Here is a 22,363-nt window from a genome sequence, read left to right on the forward strand (position 1 = left end):
CTAAGTCGAAATTCGCACGGTACCCGCCTGCCAAAACCGCGACCGTGTTGCCCAGTCGGTTCGGTACCCTCACCCTTTTGATTGTCCGCCATCATCAATCAGCGCCTTCATCACCAGTTCATCAATTTACTTGAGTCAGTGAGGGGACCGAGCCGACTGGTTCACGAGTCTAGTCGTCAAGGTGTCGTTTGATTTTTTCGTCACCCGCGAGCCCGACGGGAATCTCCTTTGGGCGACTTCTGCAGGATTTCTCCACTTTACTCCTCTCGTTATTTGCTGTTTGCTACCGCTCGTCACTCCTTCATACCTTTCTCTTCTCTGCTCTTATCAACGCATACCAACGCACATACCCAACACCCTACAACGCCCCTACAACATCCGACCGACCAAACATCCGACCAGACTAAGCAGACCAGACCCGGCAGACGAAGCAAGATCCCAAGAACTTTGAAGCAGCGGCTATATCTCGGTCCTCGGGTTCACTCTCTGCCAAGCTTTGTGAAGATTATCAGGAGAGCCCAGTTGTTCAAGTCGAAAGTCGAATTAGGCTTTTCTTCGATTTTCAACCGCCACTTGCTGCTGCCACCAACGCTTGGTCGACCAGGAGCTCGTTGTCTACAATAATCGACCTCGCTCTTTAGGAATAACCGACACACAATCACCTTCAGTCCCAGCGCATCCCTGCGATATCCATCGAATACCCCACCAGCGTTTCGATTCAGCGACATCGCCTGCTAGGAGTAGGACCTGGGTTTAGGAACTAAAGAGTGAAAGAGACGAAACGAGTATTATTGGTTGGTATTAGGAGGATTGGGAAAGTAATAATATGTCGAGTAAGTCGTCCTTCTTTATTCTTCTTCGCTTTCGAGTTGTTTGGATTTCGCTCGTTCGCATTTGGCTTCGCCTTTATTATTTCTTTCCCTGCTTCACTTTCTCGTGCATGAAATCCGGTGTGGCTTGGTGTGGCGTTATCGGTCCTGGCGTGGTCGTGTGGGTCCCCGAGCGGTGTCTCAAGCTTCAGCAACAAATTCGATATCGACGACGAACGAACGAATGAAACGACCGGCCCCTGGATTCTTCGAACACGACACACGATACTTCATTCGACGGAACTCACCCTCGGCCTCGGTCACGGTCTTCCCCTTTGGCGTCGAACGGGCATTTGGCTTCGGTGGTGGTCATAAAGTGGTACCCAATTATTCGGTTATTCATTCATTCGTTCATATTCGCTCTCCTTTTGCCTTTCTTATTCCACCCATCTCTTCACATCCCCCCTCTTCACTTCACATGACGTGCTGCGAACCTCCAGCACCATCATCATCTGGCGGGTGGAGAATCCAGAACCCTTCGTTCATCCCGGTCACCTCGCATTCAAAAGCCACAGCGAGCGAGGCAATTGCCATTCTCGATTCTCTCCCACTCCACTCCTACCTGCTTCTTCCCTTTTCGAAGAGTTTCGAATTGGCTTCTCTTCTCTTCATTTGAATTGCCTCGTTGAGGGTCACGGCGATGTGCTGGGGTGATATTGGTGGGGGGCGAGTGGTTCTCTGCCGCATGGCTTGCTCCTTGTCGCTGAAGCTGGGGCACCCCTATCCACGCAGCGCGATGCGATGCTTTATACTGGATGGAATCAGGATGGATGGACGAGGTTGGATGGAAATGGGCAGCCTGGTGGTCACGTTCGCGTTTCTCCTGCGCGTCAGACGTTTGACGCCAGTGCCTCGTGTATCATTTCGACTGACCCTATCGCGGGTCATCTTTATTCATCTGCTCCTGTCTTCCTCATTTCGCTTGGGCCTTCGTTGCCTCGTCGCCAACAGCCAGCTCTGCTCCATTATACTTGTGTTTTTTTGTTTCTATTCTTATTTTGGCTGGTTGGACGCCCACTGGATAGCCCATCGCGAACGGCGCGCTATTGTCCGACGGAGAGCGGAGACTGGGCAGCGGGGGCACGTCCCATCGCTTTTTTTGACAGATGACGCAAGTGCGCGCGGCGCGCTTGGCTCCTCCATTCTTCGGGTCGATTCTTGAAACGTCACCACCCCTTTTCTGTTTTTCTCCTCCTTTTTACTGGATTGTTGGCGTCGATTGGGTGGGCAATCGTGTGCTGGGTCGTCGAATTCTTTTTTCAAAGGCGATCGGAGGGTGAAAAGGAGGGTTTTGTGGAATGACATTGGGAGAGACGGACGGGATTTGACTTGGCTTGGGCCGACGTTTTATGGTGGGGCCGATAGCCGACGTCCCGGTCATCCCTTTTCTTTTTCATTACTTGGCTTTTGTGGCGGTTCATACGACTTTGCTGGTTCTTCCTTCGCTTTCATCATCTTCTCTCTTCCCACTATCTTCGCCGTCTATCTTCGGGCGTCTACCCTTCACCCCTTTGATTTCTTTTCTCCGCAAAACCAGACAAGGAAACCGTATTCGTTTTGTGGAGGCTTGGAGAACGAAGCTTTCTTTTTGGGTCACCACTATCGATAACACCACGAAAGCCAAAAGCCAACTGTTCTCTACCAACCGCGGGGAATCAACCGATCTTCGAGCCGTCGAATCATCGAAGTCTGGACTTCGATTTACATCGCGCTATCACCCAAACGTCAGCATAGACTAAAGCTAAGCTAATTGCGACGTCGCCGGGAACGACACTACGGTCCAACGAGGAGCTATCTGCCTATCAGTCTATTAACCAACCTACCTATTCTACGACACAGGCTTGCAACGCGGCAGAGCCTGCACATCTTTTTACGCGAACGAACGCACCGCGAGTGGGACGATTTCGATTTACAGTAACTCTGATCTCGTCACGCCTCGGAATTCAGGACGCACCGCGCTACCACGCCAGACCAGACCGCACCACCACCACTGGATTTATCCACCCCTTTTCCATTCTTCGATTAGTTATTTAAGGGTGAAAGAAGGATGTCGACTACGGACGAGACCGGGTCTGCTACGACTTTGACTAGTCCGAGTGTTGATGAGCCGTCTTTGCCTTTACCTTCATCTTCGTCTGAGACCAGTGAGCATTGGGCGTTTATGTCTTCCTCTTCATCTTCCTCTTTTTCTTCTATTTTCTCTTCGTCTTCCTCTTCATGGTCGTCGGTACCTCCTTCTTCTACCCATTCCCCGCCGTCGTCGACGTCCAGGACTTCCACTAGGACAAGGCCTGAAGTGACAATAGGGATGACTTTTCTATTCCTCTTTGTTTCTCCTGCTATCTACCTCTCCCGTCTACGATATACGTACTAACCTCACTCCCTCCTCACCAACAGCATCCGATATCTCCACCCCACCACTCAGCCCACCCGTAACACCAAGCGTTCCACCACCTTCATCTCCGCCCGTCTCACCATCCCAACCACCACCCACCACACCACCCGGCGGCGGCGACGATGACGACGACGACGGCCCTCCGCCGCCATCCTCTTCGGATCCCGGCTCGAGTGTCCCGCCGAGTTCGACGCCGAGTAGTGAGAGTACGGAGCCTACGAGTGAGAGTACCACTGAGAGTGTGACGGAGAGTACTGCTACGGAGAGTTTGACTAGTGTTTTTGAGAGTGCTAGTGTGTGAGTGTTGTTTGTTGTTTTTTTTTCGGGTTGTTTTGGCTTCGTTTCGTTTCGTTTTTTTTCCCTTTATTTTTATTGTTGTTGGTGGTGGTCATGCTGTCCGGGCATGGAGAGGAACGAGGAGGATGGCTATCGGAGGGTGGTCCACCGCGGTGATTTGGTTATCGCGGCTGGCATACGATCTGATGCTCATGCGAGTCGTGATGACGTCGTCGACGGCTTCTTCCTTCGCGCGTTCGTGCCTTCGCTGTGTTCCTGGGTAAATTCCGGAGTTATTCCAGTTTCCTTTTCTCTTATCCCTCGATTTCGCTTCATTGTATTTCTCTTACCATTCCCCTTACTTATTTGGCGTCTTTTTATACAGGATAACCTCAGATGGCGTTGAAGTAACCACGCTGATCCAAGTCACGACCACCATTGAGCCAGGAGGGGTCATCACCTCGCCTGCGAACAAGGATGACGATAAGGGCACACCAACAGGTGCCATCGTTGGAGGTGTCGTTGGAGGCAAGTATCATCTCGTCGAACTCGTTATTCCATAGGGGCTAACCTCTTTCCAGGAATCGCGGGTCTAATCGTTATCGGCGCCTTCCTCTTCTTCCTCCTTCGCCGAAAACGCAACAAATTTGACAAGGAATTCGACGGCAACTTTGACCCGGACTACGTCACCGCCGCTGCAGCCTCGGGCGCAAAAAAGCCGGGTTCGGCTCACAAACGCAAATCCGGATCGATGGATGCGAATATGCGGCAAAGGGTTAACCTTGATGATCCTGCCAGCGGCAATGGGAATGGAGGTGGTCTTGAGGCGGCGTTGGCGGAGGATGATGGTATGGGAGGAAGGTTGGCTGCGAGTACGGTTGGTGGAGGGATTGTTACGCCTTTCCCGTATCCTCAGCAGCAACCCCAGCAGCAGCCGTATCCTCCGACGTTCCCGCAGCCTCAGCAGCCGTATGGCCAATACAACAACAACAATGGTGCGGCTTCGGTACCTGTTGGTGGAGTGTACGGTCAGAGCCCGTATTCGCCGCCTATGCCGACTGTCAGCCCGCCGCCTTCGGGTAGCGTGAACGGGCACAGCGCGCATGGGCATGGGGTTAACTACTATGATTATGCGAATCAGGGAGCGTACGGTGGGATCCAGGATCCTCGACAGCAGGGATATGGAGGTGTAGTGTCGCCTGTCTCGACTGGCGAGGGTAATCCGTACCTCGGCGGGCACAGCGCGTCGAGCCATGCAGGAAGCCACTACCCCTCGCCCTCGCTTTCGTATTCGAACCCGCAGAATGCGGCTACAGCTGCTGCGGTAGCCGCTGCGGCTGCCAACACGCGCATCCCGCCTTCGAACACGACTGCGACGACCACGTCGACGTCGAGCGATGGAGGGAGGAAGACGATGAGTGCGAAGGAGAGGGAGGCGTTGGGGCAGAGGGGGCCGTATGTTGTTAATGTTACGGACGAGGATGGGGAGCGGGGGTCGGGGTCTGCGAGGCCTGTGGCGCAGAGGGAGGCGACTGGAGGGAGTGTGGGTTCGGGGCCGTTGCCATCGCCGTATGATACGCAGTCTGACGGGAATGGGAGTGGGGGCAACGATGTGCCGCCTGTTCCCCCTGTTGTGCAGCATAAGGATGGAGGGAGGGTTGAGCCGCCGAGGGTGCAGGAGGAGGAAGAGGAGCCACCGGCGGAGATTCCGCCTGCGTATGATAGTATCCAGTATGAGGGTGATACGTCTAGGCGGTGATTTTTATCTTCTATCTCGTTTTCATTAGACTTTTTTTTTTCTTCGTTTGTTATGATTGAATGACGAATTACTTACTTACTTTACTGACTTTCCTTTTTTTTTATGCTTTTGCGTTTTGATGAATGCAACTACTCTCTATCACCGGTGGTGGATCGGGGTTATCAGTCACGTTTTGGGAAGTGGGGTTGCCTTATCCAGCATTTCGAGGAAGGGATATCATTCAATAAACTGTATGGACACAAAGGGGACGATCACTGCGGAACTGATCCAGAACTCAAGGGAGCACCTCAACACAACGAGAAGCCATCTGGCGCGCTTGGAGCCTGCTGCTGTCGCTGGTGGCCCGGGGAACAAGGAGGCGTCCTAGAAGGTGTCGTCGTCTGACTGTAGCGTCGCCTCCTGTAGGTCTCTGAGAACGGGCACAATGATGGTGACGAGGAGGATGGCCGCTTACCAGTCCGAAGTTCGATCCCGCGGTATGTACCGAGTTGGTCGTGCATTCGTTCGACTTGGCCGTTGGTGAATTCACACATGCATCTATCGTAGGAGTAGTCCATGTAGTTTCCTGGTGATCCGGAGAATCGAGATTGGGAGTGAGCGGGGGTGGATCCGAGTGAGCGGGGGTGTGTAACAGTGTATAGATTCAACTTTATTTGGGTGAACTTACTGTAGGAATCGGGTAGGTCGCCTGGTTCGCCTCGTCCGCACGAGTTCTTCCATGGGCTCAGCGGGCAGCCGTCGGTTGGGGTGGATTGGGGAGGTGTGTCGTCTACGAAATCGCCGTCGCCTTCGCAGGAGAAACCTTCGAAGACGTGGAAGAGGCCGGCCCAGTGGCCGACTTCGTGGGTGAGGGTCTGTTCGATGAATAACAAGTAAAAGGTGGGGTGTGAGGTGAGTTATGTGGAATGGAATGATTATGTGGAGAAATGTAAAGTAGACGTACGTGCCCGAGGTTGAAGTAAACTTGGTTCCCGCCGGGTAGGGTTGTGTATTTGATTGCTACCCCGTCGTTCTCCGGCTCTGTGGTGATGTTGGCTGGGAATGTGGCGTATCCGAGTAATCCACTAAGTTCGGTGAATCTGCATAGTTAAGTGTAATTCCCAACCAGAATTCAGAGTTTCGCGAGTCAGCTATAACACCTAGACCAGAAGATAATTCAGATTCTTACCCGGTGGACCAGACGTTCAAATCCGCTGCCCCGCCCTTTCTCAACGTTGCCTTCATCTCATAGTTCAACTCATTCCTGCGGAACGCTCCAGCGAACCAAGTGGGGTGTACAGTCCTCGATACATTGACGAGGGTGAACTGCATGCCTGTTCCCTCGAAGGCGGTATTGAGGACGTCCATTTGGGTTTGGATGGCCGAGTCGGGGATGTTCCCGCCTTCGGGTGTCTCGTCGCTTGATATGACGTGCCAGAAGAGGTTGATTGGCCTGGCGCGGGCGGTGGATAGGGATGATGCTGTGGATGGGGGAGGAGGAACGCGATGGGCGAGGAAGGCGGCTTCCATTTGTGCCTTTGTGGCGTCGTCGATGGTGCTACCGCATCGTTCGGAGACGGTAAGCGCGTTGGTGAAGATTTGAGTGGAGGTAGCGACAATTGTGGCGAATGCGAGGTAGGATTTGAAGAACATGGTGGTATTTCGACGGTGGTATGCCTTGGAGCCGTCGAACGATAATTAGATAGAGAGTAGAGTGGTACTGGATGTGCTTCTCTGACTCTAGCACGGGTGTTGTGTTCTTCCAATCCCTGAACCTGTCCCATTTTATATCGAATTCAAGAGGAGGAGGCGGTGTCCACCCTCAACCCGCGAAACCCAGACAAAGCTCACGGACATGCCTTGCCGCCACTCAGGATCGGCAAGCACCCGCCCCTACAACTGTGTCCATAATTTCTAAGCACATCCGGCCCCAAAACGCCCACGGAAGGCGCCAAGGCGAGGATTCGACCTGGGCTTGGGGACGCCATGGACTCACTTGCCCAGCGGTACTTTGACTTGACGTAAGGAAGTGCGCAGTTCTGGGTTCTTCAGAGGTTGATTCTCTCATAGGCTTTGGCCGCCCGTCGTCTCTATGGCATTTATTGGCGCTTAGTATGATGAGTATCAAGACTTGGGTTTCTCCGATCTATAGCGTCTAGTCGTAGGTAATGGTAAATTGGTTGTGGATCATAAGCGCCAAGGTATTGAAGGGGAAATCCAAGCACCCTTTCGGGTGTCAGTGGGGTACATAGCGACCTGGGACGTTGGTTGTGCGGTGATACAGGAACGGTATACCGTGACATTTTTGTCGCGCTTGGAATTCTGGACTACGTTTCATTGATCGTTGACCCAGGGATCAATGGATGCTGGGCGTTAATCCCGACTGAGTTGCGTTTGTGGGTTGCCCGTAGATGGGCGTGCACTTTTTTGCCGACTGGCAACCGACCTTAGCTCAGCTGGAAGAGCACGAGACTGTAATTGGTTGCATTGAATCTCGGGGTCGCCTGTTCGAGCCAGGCAGGTCGGATTGTTTTTGCTCCATACACAGAAGGAAGATCATGGGAGTGGATTTCGTACATTCACTGTCAGGAGTTTCTTCCCGCCGTTTCCTTCTCTACGGTGGAGTACCCTCATGTAGCCTACACAGGTATACATGCTTTCCTCCCGTTAGTTGCTGTGATGTACCCTGACAAGTTTCTTCTAATACAATAGCAAGGGGACACACGAACATACGTTAAGTGGGCCAGTGGCTTTATAGAGCGAGTTGACCCTCATTGTGGTGGGTATCGACGTTGTTTGAGGAATCCCCAAAACAATACAAGGAGGATGTTGCGCCCCCGTCAGACTTCGGTTAATCTGGACTAGGCCAGACTGTAGTCAGGGGGAATATAAACGAGGGCTGTAGTGGAGGATCGCCGGCAATCACAACTCCCCCGGAAAACCCCAAACCCCAGGTACCTTCGTCATATATCAGCGCCCACCTGCAAAGCTAATATAGGTGTTAACGGTGTAGAGAGTCTACTCGGAATGCACCAATCCCTCAACACATGGCTTGCCGACCATCTGCATACTCCAAAGGCCCGTGGCATTGAAGAAGACCCGAGCAGGACCCATCAACTTCGGCGGGCTATACCAATAGAGGCGGCACTGGAGGAGACTTTCACGTGGGTTCGTGTCTACGATGCGTTAAAGAAGATGGGCGTAGTGTTGCGGTCGGTATTTGGGCAAGGTGGACGAGGGTGGATCAGAGGGGGTCCCAGTCACAGAAAGCGCTTGGAGGACAATCCGCGACGGAAGGCTAGCAAACTATAGTGGCATTACTGCGGATCTCCCAATATTGTATTGTTTTTAGTCAACATTCAATGTGAACTCGCTTATGGACGACCATCCCAACTCGAGTATCATCGCCAGACTCCGATTCAGAATTGGGCGCTTCGGCTTTGAATCCAAGGAAGAGAATTCCGGTTTGATCGGATCTGATGCAGTTGATTTGACAGGATCACACTCCAGCGTTTCCTTCTGTTGTTCTCCTTGTTCCTTTCGTGGTGAACCCATAACAGCGCTATCCAGGCCAACACCAACTCTCCAGCCTGGACGAAGAACGTCGGGTTCCGTCCAGCGTTCTTGTCGTACATCTCTTCCAGGAACCCGGTCTTGAGGAGAACAACAGTCGAATGTGATACACCTCCGCTGGCGGGTTAATCCCGTATACGGTGTCGATGTCCTTTTGTTGTATTCTTGTGGTGATACTAATAACAAGAGCTCCAAAGAGTCGGTGCGATGTCACGGAAATCGTTTTTCATATTGCAACAACAACGGCAACAAGAGCTCGCATTCGCTTTTCGTCGTTGGGGCCCAGTTTCCCACCACCGTCTTTTTTGTTCTTCAGCCACTCATCCGTTTTATCGTTGCAGCGTTTCGCATAGAAAAGGCACACAGTCGAAATGGATCATGGCCAACGCAACGATATTACGACCCTCTGACGGTATTCCTGCTCGTCCTGCGACGCGACCTTGCGCTGACGATATGCCTCTAGATTTAACGTTCATTCCTTCTCCTCGTTAACGACATCACGACGTCACTCTCCTGTGTCACGCTCCTCATGAGACGACGCTTTGAATTTTTCAGATCAAAGAAAAAGGCTCGTCAGCCCCCCAATGTACATGTTTTGACAGAAGAACACCCACAGCCATCTATCCTTGCCGAGTTGCACCAGTCACCAATATCCGATCCATATGAATCACGTCCACTTCCGCCTCTTCCTCCTGAGGCGCTAGCAACACGGGGCCCAGCGCGTTCGTCAACGGATCCTCTGGCACCGCCTTCACGGGGAGGGTCATCCGAAATATCAGACCTCTTCGCGCATCCCAGCCGCTCACGCCGATACCTTGCTCGAATCAGGGGGCAGCCAACACACAGTGCCCCGAGGTACCGGGCAAACAACAACTCTGCGAAGGATTTTGGCTTCGAGTGTCATCTCGACCTGACGAATGAACTTTCCCCGCCTGGGCGCTGGCGAACTCCTGTCCACAGGTCTTATAGGCCTAGTATGGGTGGCATCGACGAGCACCCACAGACGGAAACAAGGTCTGCCTCTAGCAAGGGCACGCGATCCGATGGCGTACGTCGGACAAGCCTCGAGCCTAGCCACTTCCATGCACCGCGACGGGTTGAAAACCATTCTGGGTCCGCCATTGCAGGTCCTTCCACTTCACCAAATGCGGCGCAGGCTCGGCCCAGAAGGAATCGGGGGCATACACTCGACTCGATCTTAGCCGAGCTATTCGAAGCAACGGAACCTTCCCGAGGTACGACCCAGACTCCGTGGTGTCTTGGCTTTGTAGTATTGACAAACTGGCAGATCCAATTCGGAATTGTCGGTTAGCCAGCACGGAGTCTTCCAAAACGACCTTCGCGACTCAACTCACTTGGGTGCCTGCTCGGATACTTGCCCCAAGGCTGCATGCACACCATGGTCCGCTTTCTCACACCACAGGTATGCCTTGTTCTCTTTCAGGAAGCAACGCAATCTCTGACTGAGCGACATTTGAACAAGAGCAAGCTGACTCAAGGGCCCGCCAATCGCATGCTGAATCCAGTTCGGTATCATCATACATCTCGGATACAACCTCGAAGCCTAAACCAACGAACACGGTCACGCCGATGTCGTCTCCTGGCCCTTCTGCCAACCAATTACCTTGCAACGACTACATCACGCTCGAAACCAAGAGGGAAACTTGGACGTCCAGAAAGGGAACCGACGATTCAGAAGATTGCTCTTCCATCCGGGCACAAGTTGGCACGCGTGGAACGGTGGCTTCTGTGGATGTCACGGAGTCCATCGATTCAGATTCTTTGCTGGGTGAGGTGTTGACTATGCGGGGCATCGCCGTCGAGGCTCGAGACATGTGCCGTGTGATGGTGACGTCTGTGGATCGGATCGAGAGCCTCACGGATGCCCTGTGTGAACAACATAAGGCAAAGCTGTCGCGTCGCCTTGAACGAAGAAGATTACGGAATGAACTTTTGTTGGAGGGGGATGAGACACAGACGCAATTACTCTATTAATAAACTTCGTGCTTAGATGTCATAATTTTAGCCGAATAAAGAATATAATCCCTTCCATTCCTCCCTAGACTCATAACCAGCCTGAGAACGAAAATTTTTGAAACTGGGAAGAGAATCATCGCATAATTCCTCCAAACAAACTCCAAGTGATCAGCGTTGCATTGTCTCCGGCGGTGATTCAAACCAGGTCCCCGTGCAGCCAACCCAAGTTGCCGGGGTTCTTGGACCAGTAGCTTCGAAAGCGAGATTTTCTCAAAGCACGGGAACGTGTTGAAACTTACAACATACTACCGGGCTTCTTCTGAACCTGCACTGACGGCCAGAGCATTGCTCATGTCTGTGAAGTGACTGAAGCGAACATCTTTTTGTGCAACAGCAACATATGTTAGAGGTGATTGCTCGTTCAAGGTAAGCGCTGTCGTGTTCGCGCTTTAAGAGTCACTTTTAAATGCCAACGAATAGCTATGACACAAGACTGACATATATATATTGGGTCTTGCTTCCTTCGATGATTCTCCGCCTCGTGGTCATGCGCTCGCGTAAGGTGTGCAGTCCACCGGAGTCAGGGTGGTGGGCAGACCCTACAGACCTTTTAAGTATACTGTCTGCTCAACTCGAGCACACTCTGCGCACTGAATGTCGGTTTTTAACGATTCATATTCAAAGATGGAAGGTACCGTTGCCCTGATGGTTTAGGCGCCTGGGAATACATTAAGCGCCCAAGGCACGTGGCCGCGGACCCGAGGCCACCAGCATTTATCGAGGCTTTATCGAGGCCTATTTGAGACGAAGAGTGCTTGTTGCCATGTCTAACGGAGTTGACAGGAGATCCACCTTTTTTGTTGCTGTTCGATTTCGGCTAAGGTTTCCTCATGGCGCACCACCACGCAAAGTGACTAGTGACTCGTATAACTGCAATAGTCTTCCATTCCCCAGCCCGTGGAAATGCTTCTCTGAGGACTCGAAGAAAGTAGTATATAAGGATACTAGACAGCTGATTAGAGCTCTACGTCGCTTAAGCACAGAAAGCACCCATTGCACCGTGTCTCTTTGCTTAAGCTGCCTTAACTCTTCGACAATCTATCCAACGCTTTCCTCTGTCAATTCCATTCACCCTCTGAACTCAATCGACATGTCGTCTTCCAGTACCGCTCCACCCAAACGTACCAATGGTACCAATGACTCTGGTACCGGTACTCAGTCACTAGCGTCTCGCCCGGACATGAGACAGCTATCGCCCCATCCGAAGTACAACCTGACAGGCGCAGATTTCTTCGTACTGGTAGGTCGCCTGGTATAGCAGCCTGTTTATTGCGCTGACAGGCGATTCTGCTGATTAGATTGGAACGACTATCTTTGGATTCCACTACTTCTACATCGAACGCGACACTACGTCTTTCCTCCCATCCCCTTCCAAGCCACTCAAACCTGGAGAGAAGCGAAAGAACGAGTGGAACTCGGAGCACAAGGCACTCGTTCTGACTGACCAAGACGTCTCTATTGAAGAGTTCGAGAACTTCCTTTGGGTTTTCTACAACGAGTACGTTCCTGTTTTCTGTGCTGTTGTCCTTTGTCTAACCTTTCAACAGGGAATACGACAAATACGAAGCGCCTTTGCTTACCTGGATTGGAATCCTCAAACTCGCCACTCGATGGGGTTGCACGAAAATGACGCGACTTGCCCTCGCGGAGGTCGTCAAGCGTGAGGAAGAGGTATCCACCGTGGATCTCATCGTTCTTTGCACACAGAAAGGCGCTCCCAGAAATTACCGCCTTCGCCTTCTGACACGCCTTGCGACCCGCGAGACCGCCCCCACCGAGGAAGAGGAGAAGGCTCTGGGACCTAAGATGACTTGCAAGCTCTTCAGAATTCGCGAGGAGATTCGTTCTCCAGGAGGCCGGAGCCCTGTTCCCAACGGGCTCGATGGGGTGGAGGCTACGTCTATTGTTGCAACCTTCTTAGGCTGGGAGTACATTCCGCCTGCGTCTACCGCTGGTACGCCATTAACGACGTTTTGGTTGCTTTCAGGCTGACATCTTCATGCTCAGGAGGCAGCGATGTTCCCACTCTTCATCAACCTTCCCTGCCCAACGGAAATGGTGGCGCGTCGGGGAGTCACAGCACCGGTGGGGCCAACGGTAATTCGAAAACGACGTGATCTATCGCAGTGCTTCAGATTCGTCGTCCAGCTCATCTCGTCTATCTTGTCAATCATTCCTTTCGTATGGTTGTTATTGTCGTGATGCTAGAGCTGGCTATTGAGAGAAGATACCCATCCTGTACTTGTATTTGTGTCCCTTTACTGGTATGAATGAAATCGTTCTTGACTTGCACAATGTTTGGCGAAAGTGGGCGGTGATGGGTTTTCCACTGACAAGGATTCGAATTTCGGATGGTGATTGAGATACCGTGACGTTCAATGGGCCTAATGTTCGAAGCCGTGAGAGGGTCACAATCTTGCATCGGTAGTGACTAGAGTACTTGGGAAAAGGAATCGTATTCGAAGAGGGTTCTCCCTTGTGGCCACTCGCCGTTCTGTTATTCTCCGCCTCGTGATCGAGTTGGCGCACACAATGAAGACTGCGCCGCAGCCTACCGGAGTTGGCAGATCATACGGTGTCTTCACAGTGATTGTCTAAAAGTAGAACTACCCAGAGTAAACCATTAAGCGCCCAAAGCACGTGTCGGGGTTCGCCGGCCCATTCGAGAGAAAGACTAAGCATCTTTGGTCGCCATATAAGACGGAGCTTGAAAGGAGATCTAACTCGTTTCTATTGAAGAAATAGCTCAGGCTTCCTCGTGGTCAGCCACGATTTGAATTAACCCTTATCTCGCTGACAGCTTTCCTTTCCGCAGTCTGTCAGGGAAGGTCGGACTTCGACTTGGCTTTCGAAAGCTTTATAAGCCTGGATGGCTCATTTGGAACCCCCATCGCTTAAGCACCGAAGGTACCCTGCATCTTGCTATCGTTGCTTAAGCCACGCGGCCGTGCCCTTGAATCCATCTTTCCTGCCTTTGAATAATCTGATCTCGACGTCATGTCAAGTGGCAATTCCAACCGTGTTGCTAATATACCCCAGCTCTCCCCTCACCCCAAGTATACTCTGACTGGCGCCGACTTTTTTGTCCTGGTGAGTGTGGATGTAGCTCTTCCTCCAGGATCACGCTCACTCGCCTATCTTGGTGGAGATTGAAACCACCCTATTTTCTTTCCATTACTACTTCATCGAGAGGGATACTACGTCGTTCCTCCCGCCGCCGAAAACAACCCTCAAACCTGGAGAGAAGCGCAAGAATGAATGGAACTCACAGCAAAGGGCGCTCGTACTGACCGACCAAGACGTTACGGTGGAGGATTTCGAGAATTTCTTGTGGATTTGGTATAACGAGTAAGTCATATTCTCGTCTGCCCCTACTCTGTCCTTACAGGTCGCCTTTTTTAGTACCCACAACATTTACGATGCCCCACTAATCACCTGGGTGGGTATCCTGAAACTTGCAACCCGCTGGGGCTGCAAGGAAATGACCCGTCTCGCCCTATCAGAAGTGGTGAAAAGAGAGAACGAGCTTCCCCTTGCCGAGCTCATTGTTCTATGCTCTCAGAATAGCGCCCCAAAGGATTACCGCCTCCGTCTGTGGACACGCCTCGCAATGCGAGAAACTGCACCCAGCGAAGAGGAAGAGAAAATACTTAGTCCGAAGGCTGTTTGCAAGGTTTTCCGCATGCGTGAGGAAGTTCGCTCTCCGGGAGGGAGGAGCCCTGTCCCTGACGGCGTCGACGTGGAGGAGGCTACCTCAATTGTTGCGGGGTTCTTGGACTGGGAGTACACTCGCCCTGCAACTAGCTCTGGTGGGTCCTACCAATGACCATCTTCCAATCGACCTCGAGCTGATACCTTCACACCTCATGCCCAGTGAAAATTAGAAACGCACCAAACCGCGTGAAATCGCAAAAATCCGCGTGTTTTCTGCAACATTCTGCAATGTTTTGGGAAGTACTGCATGTTGCGGAAAAACACAGTAATTGAGACAAATGCAGATCGTTTTCTGGGGAATATGCGTACAATAGCCGCCACTTTCCGCAAGGCTCTCGATGATCAGAATGCAATGAATGCAGACAAACGCAGAAAGCTGCGGATATATTTGATGGGCTACCGAATACGCTGGATCTCAGCTACCCGTAAAAAACCGCATATCGCCGCATTGAGCTGCAGCCAGCCAGCCAGCCACCCCGCCTCCACTTCTCCTTCTTCCGCCCTCCCCCTTCATTCAGCCCCGCTACCCTCTTCCTGATGGCTCTCCGTAGCCTTGCTGCTCCTAGTGCTCTTCTTCCCCTTGCCCTTGGTCCCCTTGACTTTGCCTGATGTCGCGCTACCACAAGGAGAGACTCTCATGTTAGATCAATGTCATCACGGATGAAACTGAGAAAAAACATACACTTTCTTGGCCATTTTAGCCTCGGCCTCGGCCTGTTCCCACTCCTATAAGACATATCAACCATCGTTAGAACCGTGGAGAGATCACCACACAGTCTGCAATGCATGGCTCACCGATTTGTCTTCCAGACCATCCCAAATCACCTTGTATTGAGCCGCCGTAAGGTGATCGCCATTGGCCAGGTTTGGATTTTGCTCTAAATAATGTTTGAGGTAAAGATTTCTACGCCAGTGTCAGCAGCGTCGAAAGGGGTGCTGAAGGAAAGAGAATCATACCGTGCGGAAAGGGAATCATTAGGGATGGCGAGAGCAGGACTCTTGCCTTTCTTCGTCGCTTTCTGCTTCTTTGGTGGAGCTTCGACAGGCTTGTATTCGATTTCAAGCTCCTTGGGCACAGGCAGTTGAGCGACTCCGGCACTAGACAGTGTAAAGGGCAGTAAGAAGAAATATCACTCAAGAACACACGGGCGAGCACTAACAGTAGATTTTTCCGCTTCAAGCGGGGAATCTGAACGCTACCGCCACCTTGGGTATCTAGTGAGAAGTATCATCAGAAGGATGAAGGTCTTAAGATGTCTAAACGTCACCTTGAGGTACTCCATTGCCTGAATTCTTGCTCCCATTGACGGTACCTGCACCGGCCGGACCAGCAGGTGGAGTGCTGGCAGCTGTACCAGCAGTCGCAGAGGGAGGGGTGGGTTGCTGGGCGGCGTTCTGATCGGTTCCGGCTGTACCAGCAGTCGCAGAGGGAGGGTTGGGTTGCTGGGCGGCGTTCTGACCGGTTCCGGCGGTCCCAGCAGTCCTAGAGGGAGGGGTGGGTTGCTGGGCGGCGTTCTGATCGGTTCCGGCTGTACCAGCAGTCGCAGAGGGAGGGTTGGGTTGCTGGGCGGCGTTCTGACCGGTTCCGGCGGTCCCAGCAGTCCTAGAGGGAGGGGTGGGTTGCTGGGCGGCGTTCTGATCGGTTCCGGCTGTACCAGCAGTCCTAGAGGGAGGGTTGGGTTGCTGGGCGGCGTTCTGACCGGTTCCGGCAGGTGGAGACAACGACGAGGAGCTCGCAACTGGAGTGGGACTGGAAGAAGACGATGCCGCTGGTTTCGATTTCGTCTTCTTCTCAACCAATTTGAGACGTTTTGAGGGACGCTTCGCAACGTCGTCATTGTCGCAAGAGTCCGAGTCCGAGTCCGAATCAGAGTCGTCGTCACCAAGGCGTTTGTTTCCTGAGAGAAATGTGTGACGTGTCACCAAAAATAGTAGCCGAAACACTGACCTTTATTACCACCGCTATCAGTCTGTCCTTTCAGACCGACGCGCGCCCAATCAGACCATCGTGCTTTCAGATACTTCTTGGGCTTCCAAAAATTATCGCAAAGTCGCATAACACTGAATTTGTTGTGAAGTGTCTTGATGCAGTAGTCCTGGGCCACGTTCTCCATATGAGTGAATTTCTTCATCGCCATTCCGTGGTTCCGTAACTCTTCGCCACACTGCTTCATCACCTGGTACATCTCCTTCCCAGTCTCCTTCGTGATGGGCTTTCCTTTCTGGTTGAAAAGAAATCCAGTCTTCATATTCGACACACCGTCAATCGTGGTTTGAGTTCGTTTGCATTTCTCAACAAGTGCTTTCCACGTAGCTTTATCCCAGAAAACCTCAACATCGTCATACTCGTTAGGGTCTTCTCCCTCGACAACTTCGATCTCAAAGGAGCGAGTCGGTAAGTTTGTAGGAGGAAGGGCGGGTGTTGATGCGACTGATGTCAGGCCTAGTGTAACGTTGTTTGATGCCAGTTGTTGCTGATATTGTTTGATTAGGTTGCTGTATAAATCATATCGCCGATCGAGCAAAGTCTAACATTAGAAGAGTGATAAAATTATTGATACTGAGCGAACTTGCCTTTGGAAATTGATATTTGCTTGTAGTTCAAGTGTGCGTCTGTAGAGCTCTGTATAGGCCTCATTCCCCTCACGAAGTAATGTTTTGCCATCAATATCACGAATAAAAGTGCTGAAGTTAGTATTATGCATGGGGATGCTCATCTGCATCAAGGCGTATTAGATCGAGTTTCGGATGCTATCGATGTGACATACATGTGACTGAGAGGCATTGCTTTCATTATCATTTCGGAAAAGTGTGCTCATATTCTGCATAGGGTAGTTGATCTGGGTCTCGGATGCCTTAGATTTTCTCCGATAAGCTTACGATAGGCTCACGTACCTGTGACTGGGTTGGACCACTTCCACTGTCATTGTGGATATGGGTGTTGTAGCTCATCTGGGTCAAGGACGTGTTAGATCTTTTCCGATAAGCTCCCGATAGCAACGGACCTGTGACTGGACGGAATTACTTCCGTTATATCCGCCTGGCCGGTGTGATGACATATCGCGATGATCGTCAAACTGGTTTGGGAGATTATGGAGAGTATAATTTGGAGAAAGTGGAGGAAGTCCCGCCATTCTCTGAGAGTGACGACGAGGAAAGGGAAGAAAGATGGCAACGAGAAAAAATCACTTGGCACCTTGTGTACTAATATTTGTACCCATTTCCAGATACAGGTGATCTACTTCGTGCGCGTTCCTGGGACGAAACTCTCCAGCTCCTCTTCCGCATCGCAATCTATAATGACCAGTCTAAATGCTACAGAAAACGAAGGGTCCAATGGTGGAGATATTCACATGCAATATCAAACCCCAATCAAATCAAAGGCGAAAGTTAAACTCGACTTGGTACGTTCTATTTTTGACCGTTGGCTCAAGAGGTAAGATTAACAAATTTTGGAAAGTGGGATGACGAGGAATTAAATAATATGTTTACACAAGACGAGAATGGTGAATGGGTGCACAGAGGCGAGACGATGAACTTCTTTGACCAACCAATGACAGAATAGTAAGTCTCTCACAATAATCGTCAATGGAAAAGAAAACTTGACAAAGTTTATTGCGTTTCAGCGACAATTACGAGGATTACGAGCGCCAGCCATCCTCTATGCCACTGTCCCAGGAAGATAAAGAACTCTGTGGCTGTAGTACCTGTGTAAAGTTGTTCGGATCAAGATTAGGAGGATTGGAGATGGAGACCTTTCTCAAACTTGGCGTGGATGAGCAGAATAGGGAGGAAGAGGTGGTGCCAGAAACGGATGATGATGATGATTCTTATAGTAAACTGAAAGTAAGAGATCTCGTCCTAATTGTACTATCATTGGTCTAAACAATTTAACAGGAGGTAAATGAAGCTATCCGGAGGTACCGGAGAACGACGACAGTGGAAATCAACTCACCTCAATCCTTCTATCGCTATTATTCCCACCAACGTTTGAAAACTATTGAGGTAGAGGGAAGCAGCGCAGAGGCTGAGCTTCATGAAGCAGAAGCTGAGCTTTCTCGAGCCAACGCAGCTCTTGAACAGGCTCAAAAGCGGTATGATAATGCAGAACGTAGAATACAAGAAATTACTCTCAGGCGACGACAAGTTAGCACATACTTTCCAGAGTCTATGTCGTAATAATAGTATCTCAAACTAATCAGAGATGGAAGGCATAAATGAGTAAGGAATCGAACTATCTTTAGTCGTTGTTGTTGTGCGGAACAGGCTCAACATACCCCGTCAACTCCACATCCTCGATCCCTGATTTCTCCACAACAAACCATCGGGTTGGCTCAGTCGACTCGCGCTTAGGAAGCGGCTGCATAGATACCACGGAAAGGATGGAGCCAACGTCGAGGACACAGAGCTCTTGGTATCGAGTGAACTCGACAGCCCAGAGCGTTTGAGAGGAGTCCTCGAGCAAATCCAAATCTGGACGTCCATACAGGCTAACCACGACTTTGGGCACATCGTGGGTGGTACAGAAAAAGAATTGTACCTCACCATATTCAATACACCCATTCATTGTAAGCTAGAAATCGGTGTCAGCTTTAAATGTTGGATGTAAATGTAGAAGATCTGACCTTGACATTCCGGGAGATTCGGTTGTGTTTCCGCGAGCTTCTGCTCTCAGAAAAATAGCTCCTTGAAATTTGGGTATTCGGGAGCAACATGCGTCCTGATAGAGTCACTCGGCTCATTCCAACCGCCTCCTGAATAGCCCCCTTTACGCGGTCGTCAACTTGTTCCCAATCCTTCTCTGTGGTACTCTGTGGCGAGAGAAAGTAGTACCCTCCTCCGACATTTATGGCTGTTCCAGGAAGCTTGGCAGTTTCCGATTTGAGAAGAAAGCGGTTGGGGTAGAGGACCTTAAGGGCATTCTGCTGTGACCGTCTGACTGCGATTTGGATTAGATTGGAGAAGGGTGTTCCAGGTTGACGTAGTTCCGAACCAAGATCACCAATGGTTCGTTCCATAGGGAATTGTGTGGAATAGGCCCCAGGACCGACACGGAGAGCTTCAGATGCAAGATGGAGAAGGGTGTGTAGGCAAGGGCGGCAGAAATGAAGGCGATCCGTACGGCGTTTGTAGTAGAGCAATTCGTAGCCACGGACAAAGACTGTAAAGTAGGCATGGGCTTCTTGGAGCTGTTCTGCAGTGATTGTGCGTTGCAGGATGATGCGGGTAGCGTGAACAAGTTTGCAGAAGTTCTTCCAGTACTTTGCCGGGAGAACTGCGCGGAAAAATCCCGGGCCTAGCCCCATGATGTACAGGTAGTATTCGGTGGCCTTGTAACCACTGTTGATTTTGAGCGCAGGGTTACGGGGAGGGCGATGGAAAAACCAGGGGAAGTATTGGGTGGCTGCCGCAACTAAAGCGCCGTGCTCTTCCCATTTCTTCCCGACCAAAACGGCCCAGTCCCAATTCTTCTTGTCGTCGGTGTCTTCACACTTCATTGTACCTCTCCATATCGGGATCAGAAGTTCCGATACATTGAGATAAAGAAGGTGCATGAGATCAACGGTAAAGCACTTGGGAACTGGGAGAAGGCGATCCGGATGGAGGCCAAGTATGATGGAGGGTTTGGTGAGACCTGTTTCCTTCCGCTGTCGTTCGTAATCAGCCTGGCTCGTTGATTCAATGATCTTGGTGAGTTTGCTCTTGTAGTTATGCACGGTAGTATCCTGCCCAGTCTCCTCATCAACGTTGTACGTTAAGAGTATGTTGTAGTCAAAGTCGGGGTGGTTGTTGTTGTCGCTAAGCTCATTGGGACAAAGGTGAGCAGCGTAGTAGTGTCCAGAGGACTCTTTGTGCCTTCCCTGCATCGGACATCCAAGCCTGCAGCCCCTTGCTCCATGGTGGCCCACTCGACCATCGATTTGAGTGAGCCCAACTGCATCAGCAGTGCCCAGCACAAAAAAGAGACGGGAGGAAACAAGGCTGTTCGCTTCATGATCCCATATCTTGATGCCACACCCTTCGTTCTCGCGCTGGAGGGCCGAAAGGTGATAGAAGCTGCGAAAGATGAAGGAGTCGATGTCTTTGGGATGATTTGGGCCCGGAATAATGAGCGCAGGGAGAATATGACGGCGTTTGTACCGCAAGGTTGGATCATAGTCGTAAATGATCCAAATGGCAATCCACGTATCAGACTTCTTGTCTTGGTAGAGGCGAGCACCATCAATAGAAAATCCAAGGGTAATGTCATACTCCGTCATCCTATGCTGTTTGGCCAAGTCCCGGAGTGCTTCGCCCGAGAAAATATCATCATACTTTGGTAGGTTGCCATCCTCGTCTTCCTCCTCGTAAAGTTGGGCTAGCTTCTGGGCACGATATTTCATTGCCCGGGATCCTTCAGCAGAACGGCGTAGTGCCTGCAGCTGTGGTCCTAGCGGGATAGTAATCGCTTGTTGCACTGGTTCCAACCGCTCTCCCTCCTTGTTCCCTCGATACCTCGACTTGCTGCAGATCGAACAAGCGTCAAGGTCTGCCCACGGGCCCACAAAGGCATGACACCCGTCGATGCACATGTCGTCTGCAACCGGAACCACTCCTGTCAGCTCTGCAGCCAACTTCCGCACCTCGTACAGGGAGAGCAATGTCATATCTGGATGGCGTTTCAGAATGGCATCACGAGCACCGTTGTAGGCTGACTGGGAGTGTCGGGCACAAGCCATATAGAGATCTAAGGCGAAGACCATGTCGGGATCATCCATGTCGAAGAGAGCTTCAGGAGGGTTACGAAGCATTTCAATCGTATCCGCCTCGAGTTTGTCGTTATCGAGCGTAGCTCCCTGCAGGTGTTGGATAAAGGATTGTGCGACCTTAATATGATCGATTTGTGAGATGTGCTGGTCTGCCAATGCTTCACGGTCTGGGTCAACAAAATCGGCCCCCCCTGGTAGCTGTGTGTTGGCCTCTTCGTGTGTGAGAAGGTCGGCAAGGCGTTGCTGCTCCTCTAGCTCCCGAGCGAGGGCCTGTTGGCGGTAATACATCGAATTCTGAATAGTCTCGGGGGAAGGAGGTGCTTCAGAAAATGTCGATTCATCATCTGAGTCAGGTGGTGGAATGGGTCCGGAGGGTGGTGATACGCATGGGATACTACTCTCGTCGCTCTCGCTCTCACTCTCGCCCCCACTCTCCTCGCCCTCGCTCTCATCATCTTTGTCCTCCTCACTCTCCCCCTCCTCGTCACCTTCCGTGTCACCTTCCTCGTCACCTTCCTCACTCCCAGTGCCGACCTGCTGGACTGAAGTTCCTTCTTCTTCATCTGCATACTCCAACCCTGGTGAGTCTACTTGCATCTTTTCAAGACGATCATGCTCCTACATTCAGGTGGTCAATACCGTCAATGATTCATGCAGAGACGGTCTTACCTCGTCCGCAAATGGCACCATCAACGACGGGGGTGGATCGAGATCCATAGCAGTACCACTGCTAGTCGGAAGAGGGGCTGCTGATTGCGAATGGCATGGTGCCTCGGTCGCCCGAAATTCGTCAAAAGATGGGACAACAGAAGTCGTGCCTGGGGGATTAAAATGCCTACCATGGCGGTAGATGGTGGCGCGAGACCAGGATTTCCTGCCCTCGCAATCGGGACACCAACAAACAGGCATAGCAGATTAGAGCGTAGAGCGATAGAAAAGCAGTGTATTGGGATAGATGAGATACAAAGAAATGAGGAGTTCTGACCTCAAACGAACGAGGTATTGTGACTTT

General features: G+C 51.4%; 9 protein-coding genes and 1 non-coding gene across 10 annotated transcripts; 7 read left to right on the forward strand and 3 right to left on the reverse strand.

The window, feature by feature from the left end:
• Positions 1–1,246: 1,246 nt before the first annotated feature.
• Positions 1,247–1,757, reverse strand: CC1G_15356 (hypothetical protein; the record flags this gene model as incomplete). Its single annotated transcript, XM_002910403.1, has 3 exons — positions 1,247–1,345; positions 1,432–1,668; positions 1,743–1,757. The coding sequence occupies 3 exons, from the start codon at positions 1,755–1,757 to the stop codon at positions 1,247–1,249; spliced, it is 351 nt and encodes a 116-aa protein (XP_002910449.1).
• Positions 1,758–2,916: 1,159 nt separating this feature from the next.
• Positions 2,917–5,299, forward strand: CC1G_10850 (hypothetical protein; the record flags this gene model as incomplete). The annotated part of the gene is made up of 4 exons (XM_001834480.1): positions 2,917–3,013; positions 3,267–3,561; positions 3,926–4,056; positions 4,122–5,299. 4 exons carry the CDS (start codon positions 2,917–2,919, stop codon positions 5,297–5,299), a joined length of 1,701 nt encoding a protein of 566 aa, XP_001834532.1.
• A 274-nt stretch (positions 5,300–5,573) lies between these two features.
• CC1G_10851 (metalloprotease) lies at positions 5,574–6,931 on the reverse strand (the record flags this gene model as incomplete). The annotated part of the gene is made up of 5 exons (XM_001834481.2): positions 5,574–5,662; positions 5,754–5,864; positions 5,967–6,153; positions 6,243–6,378; positions 6,468–6,931. The coding sequence occupies 5 exons, from the start codon at positions 6,929–6,931 to the stop codon at positions 5,574–5,576; spliced, it is 987 nt and encodes a 328-aa protein (XP_001834533.2).
• A 788-nt stretch (positions 6,932–7,719) lies between these two features.
• Positions 7,720–7,805, forward strand: CC1G_20197. The gene has a single exon. It is a non-coding gene; the product is annotated as a tRNA-Tyr (tRNA).
• Positions 7,806–8,305: 500 nt separating this feature from the next.
• On the forward strand, positions 8,306–8,835 carry CC1G_15357 (hypothetical protein; the record flags this gene model as incomplete). The annotated part of the gene is made up of 2 exons (XM_002910404.1): positions 8,306–8,446; positions 8,776–8,835. 2 exons carry the CDS (start codon positions 8,306–8,308, stop codon positions 8,833–8,835), a joined length of 201 nt encoding a protein of 66 aa, XP_002910450.1.
• A 384-nt stretch (positions 8,836–9,219) lies between these two features.
• CC1G_10852 (hypothetical protein) lies at positions 9,220–10,846 on the forward strand (the record flags this gene model as incomplete). Its single annotated transcript, XM_001834482.2, has 4 exons — positions 9,220–9,263; positions 9,315–10,086; positions 10,140–10,274; positions 10,335–10,846. Exons 2-4 carry the CDS (start codon positions 9,381–9,383, stop codon positions 10,844–10,846), a joined length of 1,353 nt encoding a protein of 450 aa, XP_001834534.2. The 5' UTR covers positions 9,220–9,263; positions 9,315–9,380.
• Positions 10,847–11,978: 1,132 nt separating this feature from the next.
• On the forward strand, positions 11,979–13,005 carry CC1G_10853 (hypothetical protein; the record flags this gene model as incomplete). Its single annotated transcript, XM_001834483.1, has 4 exons — positions 11,979–12,128; positions 12,187–12,386; positions 12,436–12,842; positions 12,896–13,005. 4 exons carry the CDS (start codon positions 11,979–11,981, stop codon positions 13,003–13,005), a joined length of 867 nt encoding a protein of 288 aa, XP_001834535.1.
• An 880-nt stretch (positions 13,006–13,885) lies between these two features.
• On the forward strand, positions 13,886–14,714 carry CC1G_10854 (hypothetical protein; the record flags this gene model as incomplete). The annotated part of the gene is made up of 4 exons (XM_001834484.2): positions 13,886–13,978; positions 14,037–14,236; positions 14,291–14,396; positions 14,451–14,714. The coding sequence occupies 4 exons, from the start codon at positions 13,886–13,888 to the stop codon at positions 14,712–14,714; spliced, it is 663 nt and encodes a 220-aa protein (XP_001834536.2).
• A 398-nt stretch (positions 14,715–15,112) lies between these two features.
• Positions 15,113–17,661, reverse strand: CC1G_10855 (hypothetical protein; the record flags this gene model as incomplete). The annotated part of the gene is made up of 11 exons (XM_001834485.2): positions 15,113–15,218; positions 15,285–15,328; positions 15,398–15,506; positions 15,560–15,700; positions 15,763–15,817; positions 15,871–16,500; positions 16,551–17,130; positions 17,173–17,319; positions 17,371–17,442; positions 17,498–17,554; positions 17,608–17,661. 11 exons carry the CDS (start codon positions 17,659–17,661, stop codon positions 15,113–15,115), a joined length of 1,995 nt encoding a protein of 664 aa, XP_001834537.2.
• Positions 17,662–17,901: 240 nt separating this feature from the next.
• On the forward strand, positions 17,902–18,487 carry CC1G_10856 (hypothetical protein; the record flags this gene model as incomplete). The annotated part of the gene is made up of 3 exons (XM_001834486.2): positions 17,902–18,006; positions 18,063–18,166; positions 18,229–18,487. The coding sequence occupies 3 exons, from the start codon at positions 17,902–17,904 to the stop codon at positions 18,485–18,487; spliced, it is 468 nt and encodes a 155-aa protein (XP_001834538.2).
• Between the last annotated feature and the right edge of the window lie 3,876 nt (positions 18,488–22,363).

Source organism: Coprinopsis cinerea (genome assembly GCF_000182895.1).
Source record: "Coprinopsis cinerea okayama7#130 chromosome 10 map unlocalized cont3.10, whole genome shotgun sequence".
Lineage (NCBI taxonomy): Eukaryota > Fungi > Basidiomycota > Agaricomycetes > Agaricales > Psathyrellaceae > Coprinopsis > Coprinopsis cinerea.